This window comes from Podarcis tiliguerta (assembly GCF_965153285.1).
Source record: "Podarcis tiliguerta genome assembly, chromosome: 3".
Lineage (NCBI taxonomy): Eukaryota > Metazoa > Chordata > Lepidosauria > Squamata > Lacertidae > Podarcis > Podarcis tiliguerta.
The window spans coordinates 82,952,353-82,974,416 of NC_139536.1; the positions used below are offsets into that span (position 1 = coordinate 82,952,353).

The following is a 22,064-nucleotide window of genomic DNA, read 5'->3' on the forward strand; positions in this document are numbered from 1 at the left end:
TCTTTTTTAGCGTTTCCAGCTGAGTTACTTGTGGGGAAAGGGGGCAGCCTGAGGAAAAGGTGGGGTTGGTGGCATGGAGACCTCTCCTGGGTCATGTGCCTGCTGGTGACATCAGCAGCAGGAATACGACAGAAACCCAATTTTGAATAGGGGTTAGCCAAAAATAATCATTTTAAATTATCCAGTAGACATTCTCTCCTCCCCCATTTTTTATTTTTTTTAAGCAGCCCAATTCCAAATTGGAGTGCATTTCAAGCTGGTTCAAACATGTCTCTGTGTTCTAGGTCAGTGTTTCCTAAAGTTGGTTTTCCAGCTAATTTTGGACTGCAACCCCCATCATCCCTAGCTAGCAATACCAGTAATCAGGGATGATGGGAATTGTAGTCCAAAAACAGCTGGAGGCTCAACTGTCTTCTTCCTACATGCACCATAGCTTTAGTTTGAACACCTTTTCAAGGTGCTCGAATGCCGTTTTTGTTTGGCAGTAATCTAAAGATTGTGGCTAAGGGTGATGTCGGTGATACATTTGAAATAATGTTTTTTTTTAAATATTTTATTGTGTGTGTGTGTATATGCGTACACACACACACCAACCCTGAAGGTGTAAGGCAGAGTAAGTTGTAACACTTAAACCCAGATTTTTTTGTATGGAGACCTACAAATTTATTTGGAATGCATTATAAGGTTATATAGCCGAGTAAACTCTCTCGGGTTTAAATATATGTTGCAGGTGGGGCTGGGAAGGGCATAGCAAGCCAAAACAAAACAAAACAACAAAGCATTTATTCAAGCAATGTATGCATCAATCAGAGAAGGAAATGTATCCAGCTCCCAGTTAATATCTGTGTTACTCAAAACTTAATTACTTCACAGCATGTAGTGACATCAAAAGGAATGCCGTATGTTGGGAAATAGAGGGAGATCTCAACATCTTGCTTATGTTTTCTTTCACACAGCCACATGTGAAATACAGGAATGTAGGCAATGGCAGAGGGGAAGGCAGAGAAATGAAGGAGGAGACAGCTTGCATGGGAATATAAGGAAGCAGAAGCAAGAGCGAAATCACATCAAAGCCAGCATTGCTTTTAATGGGATTAGATAGCCACAGAAAACAATTTCAGCTCTTTACTGAACATTATATTCTTACATTACTATAGCTTTATGCTCTGATTCCCACCCCCCTCTTTGCATCTTCAACATCTGCTTAGAAATAATAACAGGAACTGGTGATTGCATTTTCTCTTTCACCTGCCATTCCACATACCATGTTCCTTCCCACCTGTCCCTTCTCTTTCTTTCAAAGGGATACCAAACAAGACTGGGGATGTTTGACAGGTCCATTGTTGCCCAGAGTATGGGCCATTATTTTCTTCTACCCTTTTATCATCTCTAGTCATTCCAGCCACACAGATTCTGCAGATTGTTTTGTAAACTTGCAAAACCTGCAGAGACCATAATGAAACAGAACAACAGCAAAACAAATGTGTGTGATTTAGACAGCAATGGTTCAGCCGTAACACCTCCAGAATGAAGCAGGGAGAGAATTTCCCCTCTTCCTTTTGCACCATTTCTTCCTTCCTCTGAGCTGTTCCAGGAAATCTGCAGGAGAGGACGGGGGTGGGGGTGGGGGTGGGGGGAGCAAGTGGAAAGCCAGATGGCAGCCTTGAGGAAGCTATATTCAGTCTGCAAGCTGCCAGTTACTGGCACCTATAATAGCACAGATAATATACTTTCTGATCTGCTGTGAGGTGAAACTGGCATTGGCACCCATCAATGAGCTGTCCGCTGCACTAAAATCAACAGGAAAGTCCTTGTGGATGGGGGAGCACTGTATGAGCATCAAATCTTTCATTCCTGCAAGGGATTTATTGGATTGGACTGATAGGGACTTAGGGAACAGAGAAGGCATCTTTGAAACCCTGCTACCACTCACCCAGCTTTGTGCACCATAAAAAGATATTCATGTCTTCAGAGCCATCACAATCTCCTTCTCCACTAGAAACACCTGCACAACAGCCATAGCCAGCTGTGGCTTCCCTGCTCATCATCTGTGGTTAAAACTCTAGGGCACCTTAACTTTCATCCAACATTTTTTTACTTTTTAAAAAACCACACTCATGGTTTTTGGGGTGTTTTCTATACTCTTAGGCAACTTTCCATTGTATGGCAGGGTAGAATGCACACTTCAGAAAATCTGTTTTTCTGCAGTGTCAGAATACGCAAGCCCCCAGAGCCAGAAAACACTTGTTCAGAGGAGGTAAAATTTGTCTGTGCAGTAAATATTTGCAGTTTTCCCATTGAAACCAAAGGGTCCTGAGGAGCACATGGTTACTTGGGAATGACAGAGCCAATACAAGAGGTTGCAAGGCAGCTGTTGGGCAATTCAGTAGACTAGAAAGAGGAGACATGAAGTATATGACACATCGTGGACCTGATAGTGACTATGAATCGCTCATTGGTTTCCCAGGAAGTAGGATTGGGCTGTCTGACACACATTTACTCATACATCTTTTGCAGATGCAATTTATATTGAGTCAACCATAATGATTTGATTATCCAATTAGGATGTCACTTTATTGTCCATCACATGCCTGTTCAATTTGACTTGAGAATTGAGTTCATATTGACTGACACCTGCAAACCTGTTCCTGTTGTGTTTCCACTTCAGTAGCTTTGTACTTAGATGCTTCAAGAGCAACAATAAGTTCTATTTTGGGCGGGAACACTGTGCTATGTGTGATACAGCTGAAAATCACAAGCCTGGAAGATCAGAGAATGCACCTTGTGTTGACTTACCTTGCTGGCTTCCTCTGTAATAATTTTTACATTGACTTCTGTTGGGAGACTTCAGTACAGTTGCTGTCTTTCATAATGGCTGTCCTTATGGACACATACATGCAAAGTAGCAGAAAGTGGTACAGTTAACTGAAACTAAGTTCAAACAATTCCAATTATGTGCCCCAAGATATACCACAGAGAGGCAAAGCCAGACTTATTAAAAATGTGATTCTGGCCTTAGACAAGAGCTCTGTTTTCCTTTTCTCAGACACTCACACTACTCTAAATAATAATAGTCAATTTACGCCAGTGGTGGCCCATGCAGGTCTCTCCTTGTTGGAAATGGAAAATAGATCTTATTATCTTTGACCACTGGCTTTCGCTGATCTGCACCATGTTTTTCACAATGCTGTCTTTCTAAGTTACAGTACCTGATATTTTCCCTTTGAAACAGAGCGTGCAAGTCAGGAAATAGTTTGCTCCAACCACGTTTTATTGTATTCTGTCTGGATGTTAACAGAGAAGCCCTTCTCCTTTGTGTACTTTGGGAGCTTTTTACAGTGAGGCCTTTCTAAAGCTCTTTGGTTTGTGCTGATTCATAATCTCTTGTAGCTTTTACTGAAAGTCTTCTAGGAATTAAAGCAATCTCCCTCTCCTGCGGCCCCTGCACCAGACTATCATGAGCTGATGATCCACTGGGTTTCTCGCCCTCTGTCCATCCACATAGACAGATCTACCTGTGTGGTTTTCTGTGCTTGAAAATATATCCAAACTAAAGTGACTGGTTAGAGACTGATTAACCTGCCGGGTCGCAATATATAACTAGGTAATCTGTATTCTTTGGCAAGATCCGTACTTAAGCAGTGAACCCTACATAAATGGCTTGCTTCTGTTTCAGCAAAATTCCTCTACTGCAGGACTGGGAGCTGAGAGACTGCCTCATTAGGAAGTCAGTGAGAAATGAGAAGTTCCTCCCCCCACCCATGGCAGCATTTGAACTTACCCTGATTAGTGGAATTGCCAAAGTATACATAATCTTTGCTGGGTCACCTCCAGGGTCTAACCTCATGTTTCTTTCCCATCAGCTACTCCCCTCCCTTCCTTTCCTGCCATGTAACTCACTCACTGGGCAGCATTGTTTAACTTAGGAATTTCTACTTATATCCACACCCCTCGCTCCTGCTCCCCTCCCCTTTTTTATATCCCAGCTAAATTCCTCCTGCATGTCCCCTCGGGAACACGTAGGCCTGCTTAGTGCCCACCTCCACTTCTCATCCAGATTATTAAAACGGCTCCAACCGTTGGTGTTTCTTCGCACACACAGACGCCTTTGCAGGAGGACAGAGAGCACTGACCCTGGGACCCTCTCACCCTTAAGTTGATGGGACCATAGGCAGAAAATTCAGCTGCTTAGGTGCCTAAGCACAAAAACCGGGTGGGGAAATGCAGCACAACCGGTAAGTGATGTACTGCATATCTAACTGAGGGGCGCCACTGATAGAGGAGGAAAGAACAATTAATTGCATTTAAAATAGGCTTTGCTGCCCTCTGTGTCTTCCTTTTTTCTTCTGACAGTTATATATGTAAGAACAGGTATCTGAGACAAATGCTAAGGCAACGTTTTGTTGTACTGTTGGGGGAAAAGACACAAACCTGAAATTTTGGAGCTTTGCTTGCCATCTGTGCTAGCAAAGATTTAAGTCATGCTTTTATGCATTTTATATGCACGACTGTGAGATGAAAGTGGGTGACATTATTAGGCCGTGTGTGTTCATGTTTAAGCTGTCTTTCTTTCCTTACAGGCAATACCAACTTTCCTGTTATTTGTTCTGTTTTCTTGGGTTTCTGGCATCCGCTACTGCTCAACAGCAGACAAGTAAGGCTCTATTTTATTACATGTAGTAAAGATGTTGGCAGTGAAAACAGTTCTACCGTACTCAGAGCCTTCTCCTGCAATCCTATATCTATTTATACAAGAGCAAGTACCACTGAACTCAGTGGGGATTACTTTTGAGTAGACATATATAGGATTGCACTGTAACAAATTGAGCAATGGGATTAGATTCTTATGTGTGTGTGATAAATGTGGGTATGTAAATGAGAAAGAAAGGCAGCTTGAATTTTTGGAAAACAGTGCCTTTTGATATCTGGCATTTAAACCTATCTCTTACATTTAGCATTTTAAAAAATGCAACGTAAAGGAAACAGAGTAAACGTTATTATATTCTTAAAATTACACGTTTATAAATTAGCATGGTGGTGAATTTTATTGGATCCACATTTTCTGAATGTGAATTGGATTGCGTTGTACAGAACAACTTGAGGAAGAGTTCTGTATAGCCCAAAAGCAGGAGCACTCATCCAATGCAGGCTCAATAAAAAATGCAACCTCAGTAGAACAGGCACACTTAAGCCTGTTAATAATGACAAAGAATCTTGTGACTCCTCAAAGATTAACAAATTTTATTATGATGTAAGTGGCTAACAAACATTTTCCTTTGTAAATTTCATTCCTTGGGACCAACATATCTCCAGCTGTCTATTAAGAAGACATGTTGGATATGGACAATAAATACTAATTAGCAAAATGAAATCCCTAAAAGAATAGCAAGCTCCGCTCTTGGGGAAGAAGAGGCAACAGATTTTGCATGTTCCATTTTCTAGGCTTGTAAAATGGAAATCTACATCTAAGTGTCAGTTCTTGAAATAGACCAGACGCTCTCTGTATTCTGGAAAGGTGTCTCTTTTCAAACTGTGTAAGCCTTTCTTCCAGCCTCCAGTGACATTTTCCATCTTGGCTTGAAATATTGCATAGGTAGAATCCCTAAAGCTACCGTAAACCAATGTTTAAGTTTCCTTTTTGGTTCTTTAGGGAGGGGTTTAGGGTGTCGCATGAATGGGCTGGGATGTGTGCTCACAGAGAGGGGGTGTTTCAAACAGTGAAATGGCTACTTGGTCATGCAAAGAGGCTTTTTAAAAAAGGTCTTCTTCAGAACTCCCTCCCAGCTCTTGCTCTCACCTTACAGGGCTTGTTGTGTGATCAAACATGGGAGAGGAAAGAGTGGGAACATCTGAAATATCAAAGAGGGAGGGAAGGAAGCCAAGAGCTTGGAGTCCCAACTGCTGGTTTTGCTGGAGCAGAGTTGGCACTGGCTTTCTTTGAATTATATATAGGTGTTGACTTAGCTAACTAGCTAGCTACAACTTTTTCATGGTTGTCCAAACCACAAATAGCTCTGCACTGTAGAACTCTTTATATTGCAAACCCATGTCAGAGACGGCAGAGGCTCTTCAGAAATGGCAGGGAAGGGAAGGGGTGTCCTCTACTGCTCTCTGTTTTATACATTTCCCAAGAAATCTAACACAATTATCTACCATAATCTGGCCGTTGTGGATGTGATGACAGTCTCAGACAGTCTCACCATTAGCTTTAATTGCTCCAGTTTGGCCCTTTTTTCCTCCTGTGACTTTTCATTAATTATGTTTCCTCTGGAGCCTTTTGCACCCCAACCCTAAATGAAATAAGTTTGGAAGTAAATACTATTAATTTCTATGAAGTTAAAATCCAAGGATATGACTCAATGTCCAAGGCTATTCAACAGCCTGAAGGTTGGTTTTGGGTTTTGTAAGCTAATGGGTTTTAATTGTTGTTTTGGAATGTAACCTGCAGTGGGACCATCACAGGAAGGTTAGGCTGATAAACTGATAAATTAAATAATGGACATAGATGCCTGTGTCTGGTGTTTCTTGCAGGATTTCCACTTACATTCAATTCCAACACAAAGACTGACCTCTGCCCACCAACTCGGTTTCGCCAAGATGATCTACCAGGCAAGTATACACTAATGATGTCTTCCAAATAAATTGTTTCAGACCTTCTTTTTGAAAACTGCATCCTTGCAGACGTAGCTATCTGTCTATTATCTTGCTTCCTTGTGTCAATTGGTATGTCCAAGATTTCTCACCACATTATTAAAAACAAGCTACATAAAAACCAAACATTTTAATTTAATTTGAAACAGGTTTGTTTTTTTTTAAATGAGTTAAAACAGCAGGGGAGTGCATATCAAAAGAGAGACCAAAGGGAAAACTCAGGCTAGGTTTTCAAGCTACATGATTGCTCAATGGAAGATTTTTTAAAATGTGCATATTTGTTCCTTTAGGATATGACCTGATTTCACAGTTCCAACTTGATAAAGCTGCTTCCAGAGGCATCATCCAGCGTGTGGTGGGCTCCACAGCTTTACAAGTGGCTTACAAGTTAAGCACAAATGTAGACTTCAGGATCCCAACTAGGTAATCTATACTGTTGCTTTCATTACTTGTTTTTAAATCTATGGTTTAAATGCACAACTCTCCCTTTACTTAGCGGGGCAAAGTACCTTGCAAGATATAAATTGTGCCCTCCATCCCACAAATTAATTCCCTCTTTTGCTTCTGGGTGAAGCTACCCAAATTTATTGTGTACACCAGCTGTTTGCGTTGTGATGCATGCAAATAGCATCTGAATTCAGAGTGAAGTGCTTGTGCAACTACTCTACATGCTGCGTTCTTTCCCAGTTGAGCCTTTCTGTTGTTTCCAGAGATTACCGAGAGTTAGTTCATATATGAATATTCATCAACTGAAGCCCACAGTATCAAGTCCCAACTTCCATGTGTGAAATAGCCCTCGTGGCCAGACAGACAGGGTCATATCGCCCCATGCTGCCTCTAGCACAATAATTCCCAGTCAAGGAGCTTCACACATTCAGCTGCAAGTAACTGAGTGGTAATTCTCTGAGTGACGAGATGTAGAGTACAGTACCTTACTATTTCATAAGAAAGGTACTAACTTTTATGGGGAATATCTTACACTTTTTTTTGTACAGACATCTGACAGGGTCACCCAAGCAAGCATTGCCCTGCAGCTTCTCCACCGCTATTAAAACAGCAAAAGAAAAGAGACTACTGAATATGCATTTTCACTTACGCACTTAAACTAAATTCACTCCAGCCCCACCATTGATATTGCACAGATTTGCAACTGCTTCTCAAGTACCCAACACACGTGATTGTGTGAACCGGTCAGTTGAAATCGGCAATATTCACAAATTAAAAAGAGACCCAACACTGTTTTCACAGACTTCAGTAAGCCTGACGTTGGCAAACTCTCAACCGGCTACATTTGTCCTTGTTTTTCCAGCATTAAAAAAAATATAAAAAAATTAAAGAGAAATGATATGTTAGCATATAAAACAATTTATTAGGGCAAGATATATTCCCACCTTACAATGTGGAACATGTTAGAATCTTAAAACATTTCTGCCACAATTAGAATCTTTTGTGAGCTAGGGGGAAGAATGTGGCATGGTGGCTTACCAAGGTGCAGCACAGAAGATTATATTTACAGGCATCAATTCCAGGTTCCCAAATTAATAGTGGGTGTTTAATCTGTGAGCGAATTGCAGAGGCCACCTTAGATGAGGCTGTAGCATATTTTACGCAACTTGCCTAGCCTGACTGTGAGTAATACAGCCGTTCCAGAATCCTGCTAATAAAGCCGTTACACCTCAACGCCCTACACTATCGTTTATTCATATATGAAGCATGTAATTATTTTTAATATTAGTCTGGAGCACAACAGCAGCCAGCTATTATGCAGGAAATGGGCTAGCTTTCCTGTAATTTGTCTGGGTATGGTTGAAAGGACTCACTGTCTTTCCTTAAAGAATGCAGCAGTTTAAAGCAGGGATTGAATCGCGTGCCACCTGGTGGCTTCAAGCAGTTGCAGCGGTGCTGTTCACCAAAACCGGTGCTGAAAGAGCCACTCAGGGTTATTCTTCTGTTACAGATTTGCGTATAGGATGAAGCACATTGGTTTTGCAGTGCATTCCTCTATATATGCTATCCATTCTTAGCTTTGTTGTTATGGGCAGGGGCCACAGTCCTTCAGTGTTGTTAGTCCTACCTACCCACTCCCCCCAAAAAGTTCAAACTCATTGTTGGTATTACATTGGGAATTGGATATCATGAACTAAAAGTCTAAGCTCAAGGGTGCCACAGAGCAAAGCAGGTGTGACAGCTTTGTCTCAAACATATCAGATGGAGTACTAGACTATTTACAAGTGTTTTGTCATAAAAGGATCACTTTAAGAAGCTATACCTACCTAAGAAGCTATGACATATTTTGTTTCTATAAGTACCTTCTATTTTACTGGTTGGCAACCCTGCATTAATACGTTTTGTTTTATATCTGTGATGGGTGTATGGGATTTCCATCCACACCCCACCCCATTTTTTAGATTTGCCATAGTCTCTCAACAGGTAAAGCAGGATTGGAGGTGATCTGCTGAGTTAAAAGAGGACCGCGGGTGCTGTCAGTGCGGTGAAGGTCAGAGTGGTTGAACTATGCATCTGTTCAAGCCCAGTGACATCATTTCCCCTATCATCACTTCCTCTTCTTTTGCTAGGAGGAAGACCGAAGTGTGTGTGTGTGTGTGTGTGTTTAATGAGTTCTGAGAAGCACATGTAGCTCAGCAGTAGCTGGGAGGACACCATGTTGTCAACCCTGGTGTTACTTTTCATTTATTGCTAAAATCAACACCAAATACTCATAACAAATTTGGATGCTTTTCATCTTTTTTGAGTCAGTGGTGAGATCCTTTCTTTGTAATCATGTTCACAATAAGGAACATTGCATTAGATACAAAGATAAAAAGCATTAAGGCTGAAATCCTATGCATACTTAACCTGGTAGTAAAGACTGAAATCACTGGGTGATGATTTGTAGGACTGGGCTGTGTAAGCATATAGTAATATATTCCCTGCTGTGCAATGAAGAGGCTGCACCTCTCAAACCCAGAGAGCCATATATAACAATACTATCTTGGTTTGGGTTTTATGCTATGAGTTTTTAAGTATAAAAGGAAAAGCTAAAGGAGCTCTGCTTATCCTCTGAATGTACAGACAGCAAGAGCAGAGTGATGTTGCTCAGATTATTTAGTACTTGAGGTCTTGGCTGTCGGTAGATATTTCCTCCCAGGGTGGAAAGGCAGTGCCAGATGTTGAATAGCTGATCATGCAACAGCAATAGGGATGCATCCGCTGGTTCCTCTGTCAGCATGTCTTTTTGCTGCCTCATGGCATTATTGCAAGCAATTAACAATTTAAGAACACATAAGTTCAAGAAACACCTGTTTCCAGACTTCGGAAAACTGCTGAGGCATCACTGGGTCTGGATTTTCAAGATGCATATTTAAAACTGTTGAAATGCCACCTCACTTCTCTACCACCTCTATAACAGATCCAGCAGCCTCTGCCATATTAGGATTACTGAGCATGTTAGGTTCCCCCACCCCAAGTGTGACTTTAGTGGAGATGGATAAAAAAACAAAAATAGGACAAAAGGATTCAATGTGTCAAAGTGGACCTTATTTTTGGGGGGGGGGGGTGTTGGTCTTTGTGTTGTTCATAAAAGTAGATCATACCCCTCATGTGCCTCCATGGTTAATGAATTAAATACCCCCTCTTATGTATATCATTTAGATGGAATATTAGAAATATTCTAGCAAATATTTTAAAAATGTGTCTGCGACTGCAGCACCAGCTAAGCTATTTCCTCCACCCGAAGCATGCAAATTCTATATTGTTTGGCAAGGCTCCTTTAAGGGATGAAGGAAATTTCAGTGGTTCCTATTTGCATATCTCCAAGGAAACCTTGGAAACTAATGTAAGAATAAAAACGAAAGGATTATCAGTTTTGTTTCAGCAATTTTTCCTCTTCTCAGTGAATGGCGCAAAGTGAATTCTTTATCACTGTTTCTCTTTCCCCCCAGCAATTCAATGTTCACTTTGAATTGCAATTATTTACCATCAATATTTTATTATTATTTATCCTATGTTTATTATTTATTTAACCCTCCCCTCCCCAAGGAGCGTAAGCTGATTGTCCTGTTTCATTGTTGGATTGCTTCCTTTTGGGCACTGTGTTATAATAGCTACTGCTCAAGAGACCTCAGTTCATATCCTTACTCTGTTGTTATGTTCCCTACGTAGGTTTAGGCCAGACACTAAGCTACCTATATCACAGGATAATTGTGAGGAATAGAGTAGTGGGATAATGTGCACTACTCTTGCAAGGAAGATGGGTTGTAAATGTAACAGTGTTTTACCAGAGTTTATCAGCTCATATTTGCCACACTACCACAATGCTAATTAAAGTGATCTGAGAGCCAGCATTGTACAGGTAGATTGAGGATTCAAATTTTTTGAGGCTTTAAAGCCATTGATAATGGTTCTGGAGACTTTATAGGCAGCAAATGTATACAATTTATGACAAGTCAGTCACATGATCCTTTCAGCATTGATGGCACTTGACCCAAGCTCACTCAGATAGCATTTCCACCATGTAATAAACTGGCCTTAATTGTTGCTTTGAAACTGGGGAATATTTATGGTGGATTTAATAGGTCTATCATCATGGTTGTAAATAAAAATAATTGCTGTTGTTTAGCATCACCATCATTTAGCTTATGTCAGTCCTTTGAGTAATAGCATAAACACGTAATTAAATTAAATTAAATTAATTAAAACAGGTAAGAAGGGAACAGGAAGTGGAAATGAACAGAAAAGGAACCAAAGCTGTAAAAGCATCTGGAGGTTTTTTTTACTATAAATACTACTACTACTACTAATAATAATAATAATAATAATAATTGGCTTCAATCAGTTTTTAAAGGTGAGGAAGGAAGAACAATATGAGAAAACAGTCAGTTCTTCACTTGACAGCTCTGCCATAGGCTATGTATTGTTAAAGCACATTCAGAATACACACACACCCCAAGAATCCTGGCAACTGTAATTTATCTCTCACAGCCCCACAGTTCCCAGCACCCTTAACAACATGCAATTCCCAGGATAGTTTGAGGTGGGGAAAACAACGCTTTAAATATATGCTGTTTATGCAACTATAGTATGCACCATTTGTTGCCTGCTAACGTAACACATTATGGTCAAATATTCAAACAGCAAGTGGAGCCTGAGTGCAGATCCACCCAGCAAAGCTAAGACTGCAGGAGCAGGTCTCAAATATAGTCAGGCAGGAACACTTCTCGGTAGTGGCACCTGCCCTGTGGAATGCCCTCCCACCAGATGTCAAAGAGAAAAATAACTACCAAACTTTTAGAAGACACCTGAAGGCAGCCCTGTTTAGGGAAGCTTTTAATGTTTAATAGGTTATTGTATTTTAGTGTTTTGTTGGAAGCCGCCCAGAGTGGCTGGGGAAACCCAGCCAGATGGGTGGGGTATAAATTTATTATTATTATTATTATTATTATTATTATTATTATTATTATTGATTTAATCATGTGTCCATGAATTCAGTAACGTAACTTTACTGGCAGCAAATGCATAGAAAGTTTTAAATGTGGTCACCGTTGCCTAAATAGGCTTGCTGTTGATCTGGATTGATTTGGTTTAGGTCACCTCACTGTTACTGGCTAAAAGGTCGTAAGCATGATGCCTTGTCTTGAGTTGTTTGTGACATAGGAAGAGCTAATATTTTTGAGTCACAATTCCTTTTACCAGCAGTAAAGAGCTGATGACTCAGACTGAGACAAAACTACTAGTGGGAGGATGCTGCCCTGAGGTGGTCAACTCTTATAAAATCATAGAATTGTAGAGTTGGAAGGTACCATGAGGGTCATCTCATCCAACCCTTTGCAATGCAGGAATTTGTTGTCCAATGTGGGGCTCGAACCCTGAGATTACGGGTCTCATGCTCTACTGAATGAGTCATCTTTCCATTTTGACAGTTCATCCCAAGTGCTAAATCAGATAAGCAAATAAACAACAACATGCCTGCTTTACTTTGATCCTATACAGGTCTTTGTATCCTAATGGATTACCTAATGAATATTCCATTCTAACGACTTTTCGAATGGCTGGAACTACTCTTCAGAAGTATTGGAGCGTTTGGCAGGTTCTAGACTCTTCTGGAAGAGAGCAAGTTGGATTGAAGTTTAATGGGCAAGCCAAGTCTCTTGAGTACTCATATAAAGGGATTGATGGAAGTCTCCAAACAGCAACGTTTCTGGATTTGCCGTATCTCTTTGATTCCCAGTGGCATAAGGTTATGGTTGGCATAGAAAGGAGTGCTGTCACTCTTTATGTTGACTGTACTCAGATCCAGACTTTAGCCATAAAACCAAGAGGGAAGATCAACGTTGATGGCTTTACCACACTGGGAAAACTGAAAGATAATCCTCAAATTTCAGTTCCGGTAAGTTTTAAACATTTACATTTACAAAGAAAGTACTTCCTTTAGCTTTCCTTTGACTTTTTCATGTGGCAGGGTGGGGGGATAGATGTAGGTTGGCATCACAATGTATATTTTTCAAATGGAGCAGGAAGATATGGCTCTGTGATTTTGATGATATAGGGAAGCATTATCTTTTAACAAGCTTTAAATTAGAAAACCTTATATATCTGGAAAGTTGCTTGTACTGATCCTTTAAGAACCCTGTAGATACTGGGGAAGGAGGGGGGGCAATTCTGAAAACAATAGATAATTTAATAAACCAGATTATAATGGATTGTGGATTTAATGTTCTGCCAAAGAATTAAGTACAAGACTTACCTCAACTCATTACAAAACATAATTAAAAGCTACCAAACCTTTACACATTTGCAGTGAACGTGACCATCTTTAAACTTTATTATGATTAAGCAGCTTAAAAGAATTAATTGTGTTCTCGGTGACATTAAAAGTTCAATTGATTTATGTGGGGGTATCCATTGAAAGTAATATTTATTATATTTGAGCTATAGTCCTGTTAATTTCAAAACCTCAGGATAGAAATGACATTATCTTGGCCTTCTTTCTGCAATGGTCACCACAGAACATGACCACACATACAATCTCACAAGATAACATTTCATGGAATAAAATCACTACTTGGTTTTGAAATCCTGTAACTGCAGTAGGGCCAGAGGTTCGGAATCTTCAGATGTAATCAGACCTCCTTGCTTGTGACATCACAATGCAGAAACAATAATTGCTTTGCATGAGAAAACTGTTACTAAATTATTCTGATCGTAGTAATTTTTGAAGTCCTTTCTTCTCTGTTCCTCTGCCAAGAAAGTTGGTATTCAGGAACCTCAGCTGTGACACTGTTTAATGAGCATATTTATTTTCAGAGAGGAATTGCGATTGGTGTGAAGTATGTAAGTAAGTGTGAAGTACCTACCGTCTATGACAGATAGAAAATAATTTGTACCATGAGGATGTGGAAATACTTCTTTTGGATAATGAATCATGCTGCACTTTTATTTTAAAAAATAAGGTGTTTTGTTCCATAGAAAGCAAATAGAGGCATTAAAAGAATGCACACATGTAAGGCCTTTTTATTTACTAATTCACCCCTATTTTACTAAATTTGAATTAATGATATTTTCTATCTTGTTTCTAGTACAGTGGTACCTCAGGTTACATACACTTCAGGTTACAGACTCCGCTAACGCAGAAATAGTACCTTGGGTTAAGAACTTTGCTTCAGGTTGAGAACAGAAATCGTGCTCCGGCAGCGTGGCAGCAGCAGGAGGCCCCATTAGCTAAAGTGGTGCTTCAGGTTAAGAACAGTTTCAGGTTAAGAACGGACCTCCGGAACGAATTAAGTACGTAACCAGAGGTACCACTGTAATTGCAGTTGGGTCACATCCTATGTACAACAATGCCTTACTAGGAGCTAGGTGGATTCATCAGGGATCAACTGTGCATGAACATGCAATTGTGCAATTGTTCTTTCCCCTCTATCTCACCATTGTTGCTGTTTTTAATGGGAAGCAAGAAGAGCAAACAGAGGAAAGACTGCTCAACTTCCTACCTTTGGTCTGATCACTTCCGTAGGTAGTCAACAAATAACTTGCGGTGGCACTACAAGTGGTAGTAATTTTCTGTTCCCTTGAAGGAGTAAAATAAAATCTTAAAATGGTCCACTGTGTTCATGTCTGAAAGGAAGTGGAAGTTGGCCCACATTTGAATAAATTGTTTAAGAACAAACAAATATCAATATCAAGTTTAATGTAGATGACTGTGGTTATGTTGATCAATGAATAGGCAAAGCAATGGTCCTTTATTTCACTAACGTCACGTTAATGAAACAACAGCCAAGCATTTTACTTCACTGGTCTCAATTGAATTCCACTTTAGATGCAACAGGGCTAATCGCTGTTTGATACTGTAGCTGAGTCAGAGCTGTTCACCAAGCAGAAGCAATCCGGTAATTTTTAGCTATCCAGTGGTACCTCTGGTTACGAACTTAATTAGTTCCGGGGGTCCGTTCTTAACCTTAAACTGTTCTTAACCTGAGGTACCACTTTAGCTAATGGGGCCTCCTGCTGCTGTTGTGCCGCTGTCACACGATTTCTGTTCTCATCCTGAGGTAAAGTTCTTAACCCGAGGTACTACTTCCGGGTTAGTGGAGTCTGTAACCCGAGGTGTTTGTAACCCAAGGTACCACTGTATGTGTTGAACTGCCTGTTTTGTGCGGTTTGCCCATGACTCAGCTAAACTGTGCAGAGAGGTGAGATTGGGGGCGGGAGCACAAAGGGATCCAAAGAGCTTTCAGAGTGTCATGTCAGAATGCTGAGGAGTACAGTATCTGCTGCTGAAGGCCTCTTTTAGCTGTTGAAAAATTACAAGGCAAAACAGAGCCACATGGTTCTGTCTCAATTGAATTCCATTTTAGATGTACTAGGGCACAGTTCTGCTGCTGTAGCTTACAGCACCCACTTAGAATTGGGCTGCCTATCCTGTCTAAACTTATTTGCTCCATTAATATTCTTATTACCTGTCTGCAGATGAAGGAAATTGCTCTTGTGTTATTGCATTTTGATTAGACTCCTCCATGAATTGACCATAATGGGCCTAAACTGGCACGTAGCCGAGGACTTTGGCTTAAATGATTTGTTGGCTGCAGCAATTATTCTTCCCACATGCTTCCAAAGGCTTTGCTCACTGCTGGCTGACAGCCTTTTGTTATATCCCCTCTGCCTTTTTGGAAGCATTAGTCTCTGTAGAGCTGTCCTTATTCATTCTTTGAGGTTTGTAACAAGGGGATATTCACTCCAGGATAAATAGGTTGAGAGCTGCAGACATCACATCCTGGTTCATGAAATGCACCGACTACTCCACTTGAAAACACTGACCTCCATTACACTGACCACAAGTCTTATTTACATAAAGGAAACTATCAGGTGGCTACATCTTTTGCTTATTGACAGTAGCATAAGAACTGTGGACACCCTTGGATTCAGCCGAATCACCCACTAGATGGCAATATAACCAGTGATGCCTACAAGTTGATTACCTGCATAGGGAATTCAAATGATGGTTGAAAAAGTTTAATTTTCAGGTTCTAAGCATTAGGGATGGGGCGGGGGGGGGGAAGGTGCAAATCAGTATTTCTGTACATTGTGGTCTTTTCTGTAATGCATTACAGTAATATATCTGCATTTATATACACACATTACCATAGCATGTGCATTTTAAAAATACACGTTACTTAGCTGATGAACTGCATATATCCTTCACCCAGTACCTGGGCTTCCTGGCATTAATTCCCACATTTCTATTAACTTCTGTTAAGATTTACATTGACACTTAGCTACAATTAATGCTAATCAGGACTTGCTGTTTCTAACTAGGTTAGAAACGTTTTGAAGTTGGTTTGCAGACTTTGGTTAAGGGTGTAAACCCTGGTTAGTGTTGTTGACATTGCTGAAGCAAACAGAAGATTCATGCCTGAGAGGAGAGGGGCCGGGGAGAAGGAGCACACGGTTTCGCACCCTGTACTTGAACCTTCCACCATAGTTAAGAGATGGGTTGTATTATTTATACACTGGCCCACCAAATTATGCAAACCAGCTCATCAAAAGCATAGGTGTCAAGAGTAATTAAAAATAATAGTTAAAGGTAGCTTGGTTTGCAGATGATTATAAAAATAATGGAATTAAGCAGATCCTAGGGATCATTAATAAATCCATGCTAAATTGCTTGTATCACATATTTATAATCTTATAATACCAGCATGAAAAGTCAGGGCACACATTCCCTTGGTTGTTTGCCTGTCTGGTGATTTCTGAGAACAAAGAGAGTTTCTTGGTAGATTTAATGATATAAAACTAACAGCTAGATGTAAACTAAAACCCTGATCTGAAACACACTTGGAAGTTTCTGTTCACTTCAATGGCAGGTCCAAGTAATTTGCAATCAGTTATGCATTTGAAATGTGCAGTAAGGATGTAAGAGAGATGATAACACTAGGAAAGCAAATGTACTCTAAATGCTGGAAACCTAGAAACTCCAGAATAGGCAGAGAAAATGAAACCATAATCACTTATAAAGATTATAAGAGGCAGGAGATAATTTGTGAAATGCCCCAGAGAAATGCAAAAGCATATTTGGGAATAAAGGTGATTTTGCATATTATCTTAGAGGAGTTCAGACTTAAAAGTCTCATTGATTGTATGAATAATGTAGAAATAAGTTTGTACTAGTTAGAGAATATGGCAAAATACTATGGTTCTTAGACTCAAATGGGTAAGGGCATTAGCTCAGCAACAGGCAGGTTTGAATATAGGAAATGAGATGACATGATGTATAGAAGAGGAAGTCAAGAAGTTATGGAAGGTTGTGCACAGAAAGATTTTAGGAACATAGATAATATCAACAAAATGATCCGTATTGGAAAAACACGGGTCAAAACAAGGAAATCATGGGTGCTGCAGGCTTATACTTTGTCCCCAAAGCATTCAAGAAAAATAGATCTGTGATTCTCAGCTTTTCCTAGTGTTGTGACCTGATCTAATACAATATTTTCAAAAGAACTTGTAGAATCAGAAAAAGGGTGATTTAGCAACAGAAATGGCCCTTTCCTTGAAAAGGAATACTATGAGTTTGCATTGGAATATTCTTCTGAGTAGGTAGCACCATACAACTGATGTACCATGCAGAAAATTACATTAATAGGTGAACCTGTTAATAGGTGAAAATGATCCCTCTGTGCTTTGGTTCAGCAGTTGACTCTGGTTTTCAGTCTGTAAATATTTCCCCCCACTAATATGCAAACTTTCAAATGTACCATTTGTAAAGGAACATTGCAAAAAAAACGTTTTAAGAGCATTGTAGTGTACACAGGAGTCAAGTCTACATGATTCTGTATTCCTTTACAGTCTGTTCTTTTACCTCACTAGGACCACCCCCCTTAAATTCCAACTTTTGGAAGAAAAAGAACCAGCAAATGTTAATTTAAAAGCAAAACCAAATATTACCCTTTTCTTAATCTGAGCAGCAGAACTGGAATTTGACTGAGAACCAGTGAGGATCTCCTTATAAAGATCTGAGTTCAAATCCCTTCTGTCCAAGAAAAGTAATGTAAAACATTTTGGAGGGGTCTATTCAGAAATAGACATGTTGTTCCAGCACAGCTGACACACACAAAAGCCTTTCACCTCTTGAACAGATGTAGAATGGTAAAGTTACAAATTTCCTTTCATAAAGGACTATACATTTCTGTTTTATCCCTTCATTAAACATACTAACGGACACAGATTAGTTAAATGATGCATTCCTTATAGAAAAGACGATATCTGTAATTTGTCCCTCCATTAAACATACTAAGAAACACAGGTATGAGAAAGCAATTTAAGGATTTAATTCATCAGAATTTGTTATATGAATGCAGTTCACACACAGCAGGGTTCTCTTGGGATGTCTTAACAGGATATAAATATACTTTGCTAGTACCCCTTTGCTCATCTGTTTATTCATATGCTAATACATCCAGGAAGAGTAACTTCTATATGCAGTACTTTTTTGTTTGGCCATTTTAATCAGGTCCCTAAAGACAACTGTATAAATAAATCCTTGGTTTAATGCATTCTAGGGGCCATTCAGAAGTTTTGCACATTCCTGTGGCCATTTGGAAGGAATGCATTCTGGTCACATTTTGGCGTCATTCTTTTTTTAGCATGGTAATCCACGGCTCTAAACTGGTGTGATGCAGAGACTTTTTGCCTTCAAATATCTGGGGACAGTTTGCTTATCCATCAAGCAGTCTTTGAGTAATCGCTCTGCCAGCCTCCATTTCCACCCACAGAATGGAGGCAATTACTACCTACCTCACAAGTTTGTGAGGATCAAAGGGATGAGGCAATGCTGCTATCTGTATCCAGCCTTCAGGAAAGGGAAGGCTTGGAAATCAATGAAATAATCATCCAACACTTAAAAGGATGTTAAAGGTTAGTGAGTTAGAATGGTGCTGTTGCTAAACCACTATGAAAAGGTAAACCACCTTCCCTGTTTCTGTCCTAGTTTGAGATCCAGTGGATGATGATTCATTGTGACCCTCAACGACCCCAGAGAGAAACTTGCGGTGAACTTACAGCTCGGAGTTCGGTAAGATTGTAGTGTAAGGTCTGTGCTTGGGCTGTGTACACACCAGCATCTTAAAATGCAGCTAGGTCATTCTTTTTCTCAATTTGGATCAGAGCTGGTTTGGGGGGAAATGCATAAGAACACAGTGTTTCACAAAAAAACGACAGGCTAGATTATAGACTGTGTATTTCACGTGTACACTGCTTCCCAAACAAGTGGGTGTGCACTGATTGCAGAGTAAATGGGAGTTTGTACACAGCCTTAGTTTTAGAAGATTGGGGGATTCAAAGTGCCTTCATACATTTCCTTTCTAGCGATATATTATAACAGGCTGGGGGAAATAATGGCAATAATCTTTGCCTGATCATTCTGCTCAAAGCATAGATCAAGCCAAAAGTTGCTGGAAGAAGCAAGCTGCTGGCAGCAGGGCAAAGGGTTAAAAAGCCAGTGTCATTCAATCCCTCCTTTCTAGCCATCAGGTTTCCTCCAATCTCTGTTACCCTCCTCCACAGCCATTCATTAGCAGAATAACTGTGCCTATTGCAGACTGTGCTTTCCTAGGTGTTCTGGAGGGGTCCTTCTGGGGGTGATTTTTTAACATCCTAAAATCCATCTGAGGCAATCAGATACAAGTCCATGGCTCTCAGTGTTCCAGGCAAGAGGTTTTCCTGCCTCCTTGGGGTTTTCCTGCAAGTCATTTGCCTTTGCCTTTCTCAAGTAAGTTTTGCCTGACTTTTTCTTGTTCTTTTCAGATAAGCCAGACAGTCGTCAAGGTAAGTTTTAAAGGCAGGATGCTTGCCCAGTGCAGAGGATAAAGTGCTTCTATATGCTCCCTGTTCTGATCTATCAGCACTCTGCTTCCCCCCCCCCTTCCCTCTTTGTTTGGCAATCAAATGAACTGCTAATATTCATTTCTGTAATTATGCTATTATGTTGGAAAATATGCAGAAATTGTTGTGACCTGCTGGTGAACTTCCCTGCATCATTTATTTGGCTGGCCGCTTTTAAGAAACATGATGCTTGAATAGATGAAGGTTTGGTTCTACAAGGCAGTACTTATTTCCTTTACCCTAGATCAGACTGCTTTGCAGAGGTACCATTTAAGCAGAACACAATTTCTGGCTTCAGTAGTGCCTCTTCCTTTGGCCTATGCAGTGATTGAACAGTCCACCCCTCATCCCATGTTGAAATCTGGCACCCCTGCCTCTTGAATATAATTTTTAGCTCAGTCGAATACTTTTTATTCAGTTTAGTGCAATGGGTCAGGTCAGGACTAAGGTATGTGAAAGGAGGTTCCATGGAAGTCAGTGGAACAAGTTAGTCACCATTTAATCCCATAAATTTCATTGTGACCTAAGTTCATCAAACTTGGTCTGGCTCCAACTCAATAGGTGGTTATGGATGCCCATGAGGAATTAATAAGGATACATTGCCCCTTCTTTAAGCAATCTTTTCAAAAACAAGAATCGGCATCATTAAAAGAGTGGCAAATGTAGGATCTTTTATCTGTGTTATATATATGAAGTAGGGATTCCAATCTGTGTCAGCCATTATGAGTATGGAACCAAGCAGAGGTGGTAGTTATTTTGGATGATTCAACATAAAGTGGTACAACATTTTAATGATTATTGTTTTACAGATCTTAGCCATGTTTTATCTATTATTTATGAACACCTTTACAGAGAAAATGAAAAGGGTCATTGGTGCCCAAGAAACTCACTGGTTTAGCATAGCAAGGATAAGCTACTTTTCGGCAGTCTTTCTGAGGAAAAGTAGCCTTTTTTTAAAATGCCGTCTGAGAAGGCAGGAAACACAAGAATTATGTCTAGAACTGGCATTCTCACAGCCTGAAACTGCCTGGCAAATTGGTGCCCCTGCTTTTAGTGTCAGTAGTTCACCTTCTCTGCAAGAGGTGTGAGGGGAGCGAAAGGGGCCTGCTTAAAGGTTTGCTTCACAAAGCACCTATTGTGAAGTTAACGTTGCCTGGCAGTTGGAATTTAGTCATAAAAAGGAAACCGTGGAGTATGTTGTAGAATCTGAGGGCCCTCCCCAAAACTATTTTGGGGGAATATGAGGCGCACTCTGAAGTTTCACATAGAAAGCAGCATATCTGAAAGGGATTTAGGAAGGTTTTTTGTGTTGGTTTTTTTTTAAGTGGGGGAGGTAGGTTCTATTTTTAGAAGAAAACTCTTACAGAAGAAAACATGTTATACACAGGACCATGATGGGAGGTTTTTGAAACCTTCATCATACATGCCTTTTAGAATATGAATATGGATCTTTAGGAATAATGGTGATCTCTCTTGGTAAGGTAAAGCATAGGGTATCCGGGGGGTTACTTTCAGAGATCAGTTTATTTCCTCTCAATTTTTTTTAATATTATTATTATTTACAAAGGAAGGAAATTGTTGGACATCTGATCCAAAGAGCACAGTTTTATTACATTTTATCACTGGTGTAGTCATGGTTGGGAAGTCAACTTTTCTCTTCAGAATGTATGGGGGGAAGAAAAGCAAAGTATGCTATTTGCACACATACCCCCTAGGGATCTCTGGAAAAAAACCCACGCAAAACCACTAAACACAGTGATGGGCAGAATGATACATTTTAATCTCTAAGTCCCAGATTTACAGCATGTGACTGCATCCGTCTTGAATTGTAGATTAACATAGGAGAGTGTGGTCAAAGTGTTGGGATTTAAAGAGTCCTAATGAAAAACGGAACACAATTCAATGGCACAGTTAAAGTTATCTGGGCACCGGGACAGGGAAGCTGAACTCTGGTCACGGATCCTGAGACTCCTGCATTGCAGGGGGTTGGACTAGATGACCCTCGGGGTCCCTTCCAACTCTATGATTCTATGAATCTGTGG

The 22,064-nt window shown here is 40.2% G+C and overlaps 1 protein-coding gene and 1 long non-coding RNA gene across 10 annotated transcripts in view; one reads left to right on the plus strand and one right to left on the minus strand.

Moving 5' to 3' along the window:
- COL9A1 (collagen type IX alpha 1 chain) overlaps positions 1–22,064 on the plus strand; it is a 96,516-nt gene that overhangs the window by 24,880 nt on the left and 49,572 nt on the right. The window contains exons 2-7 of one of the 9 annotated variants that reach the window (XM_083431591.1): positions 4,581–4,654; positions 6,532–6,609; positions 6,942–7,074; positions 12,640–13,036; positions 19,130–19,213; positions 19,945–19,965. In XM_083431591.1, coding sequence (XP_083287717.1) covers positions 4,581–4,654; positions 6,532–6,609; positions 6,942–7,074; positions 12,640–13,036; positions 19,130–19,213; positions 19,945–19,965 — 787 coding nt within the window. Of the gene's footprint in view, positions 1–4,113; positions 4,236–4,580; positions 4,655–6,531; positions 6,610–6,941; positions 7,075–12,639; positions 13,037–13,841; positions 13,985–14,089; positions 14,150–19,129; positions 19,214–19,668; positions 19,910–19,944; positions 19,966–22,064 lie in introns of those variants that run through there. The other 8 variants (XM_083431593.1, XM_083431592.1, XM_083431595.1 and 5 more) reach the window with 8 other exon arrangements.
- Positions 13,822–21,518, minus strand: LOC310673445. Its single transcript, XR_014509017.1, has 3 exons — positions 20,913–21,518; positions 14,640–14,763; positions 13,822–13,926 (listed from the first exon to the last, which is right to left on the minus strand). It is a non-coding gene; the product is annotated as an uncharacterized lncRNA (long non-coding RNA).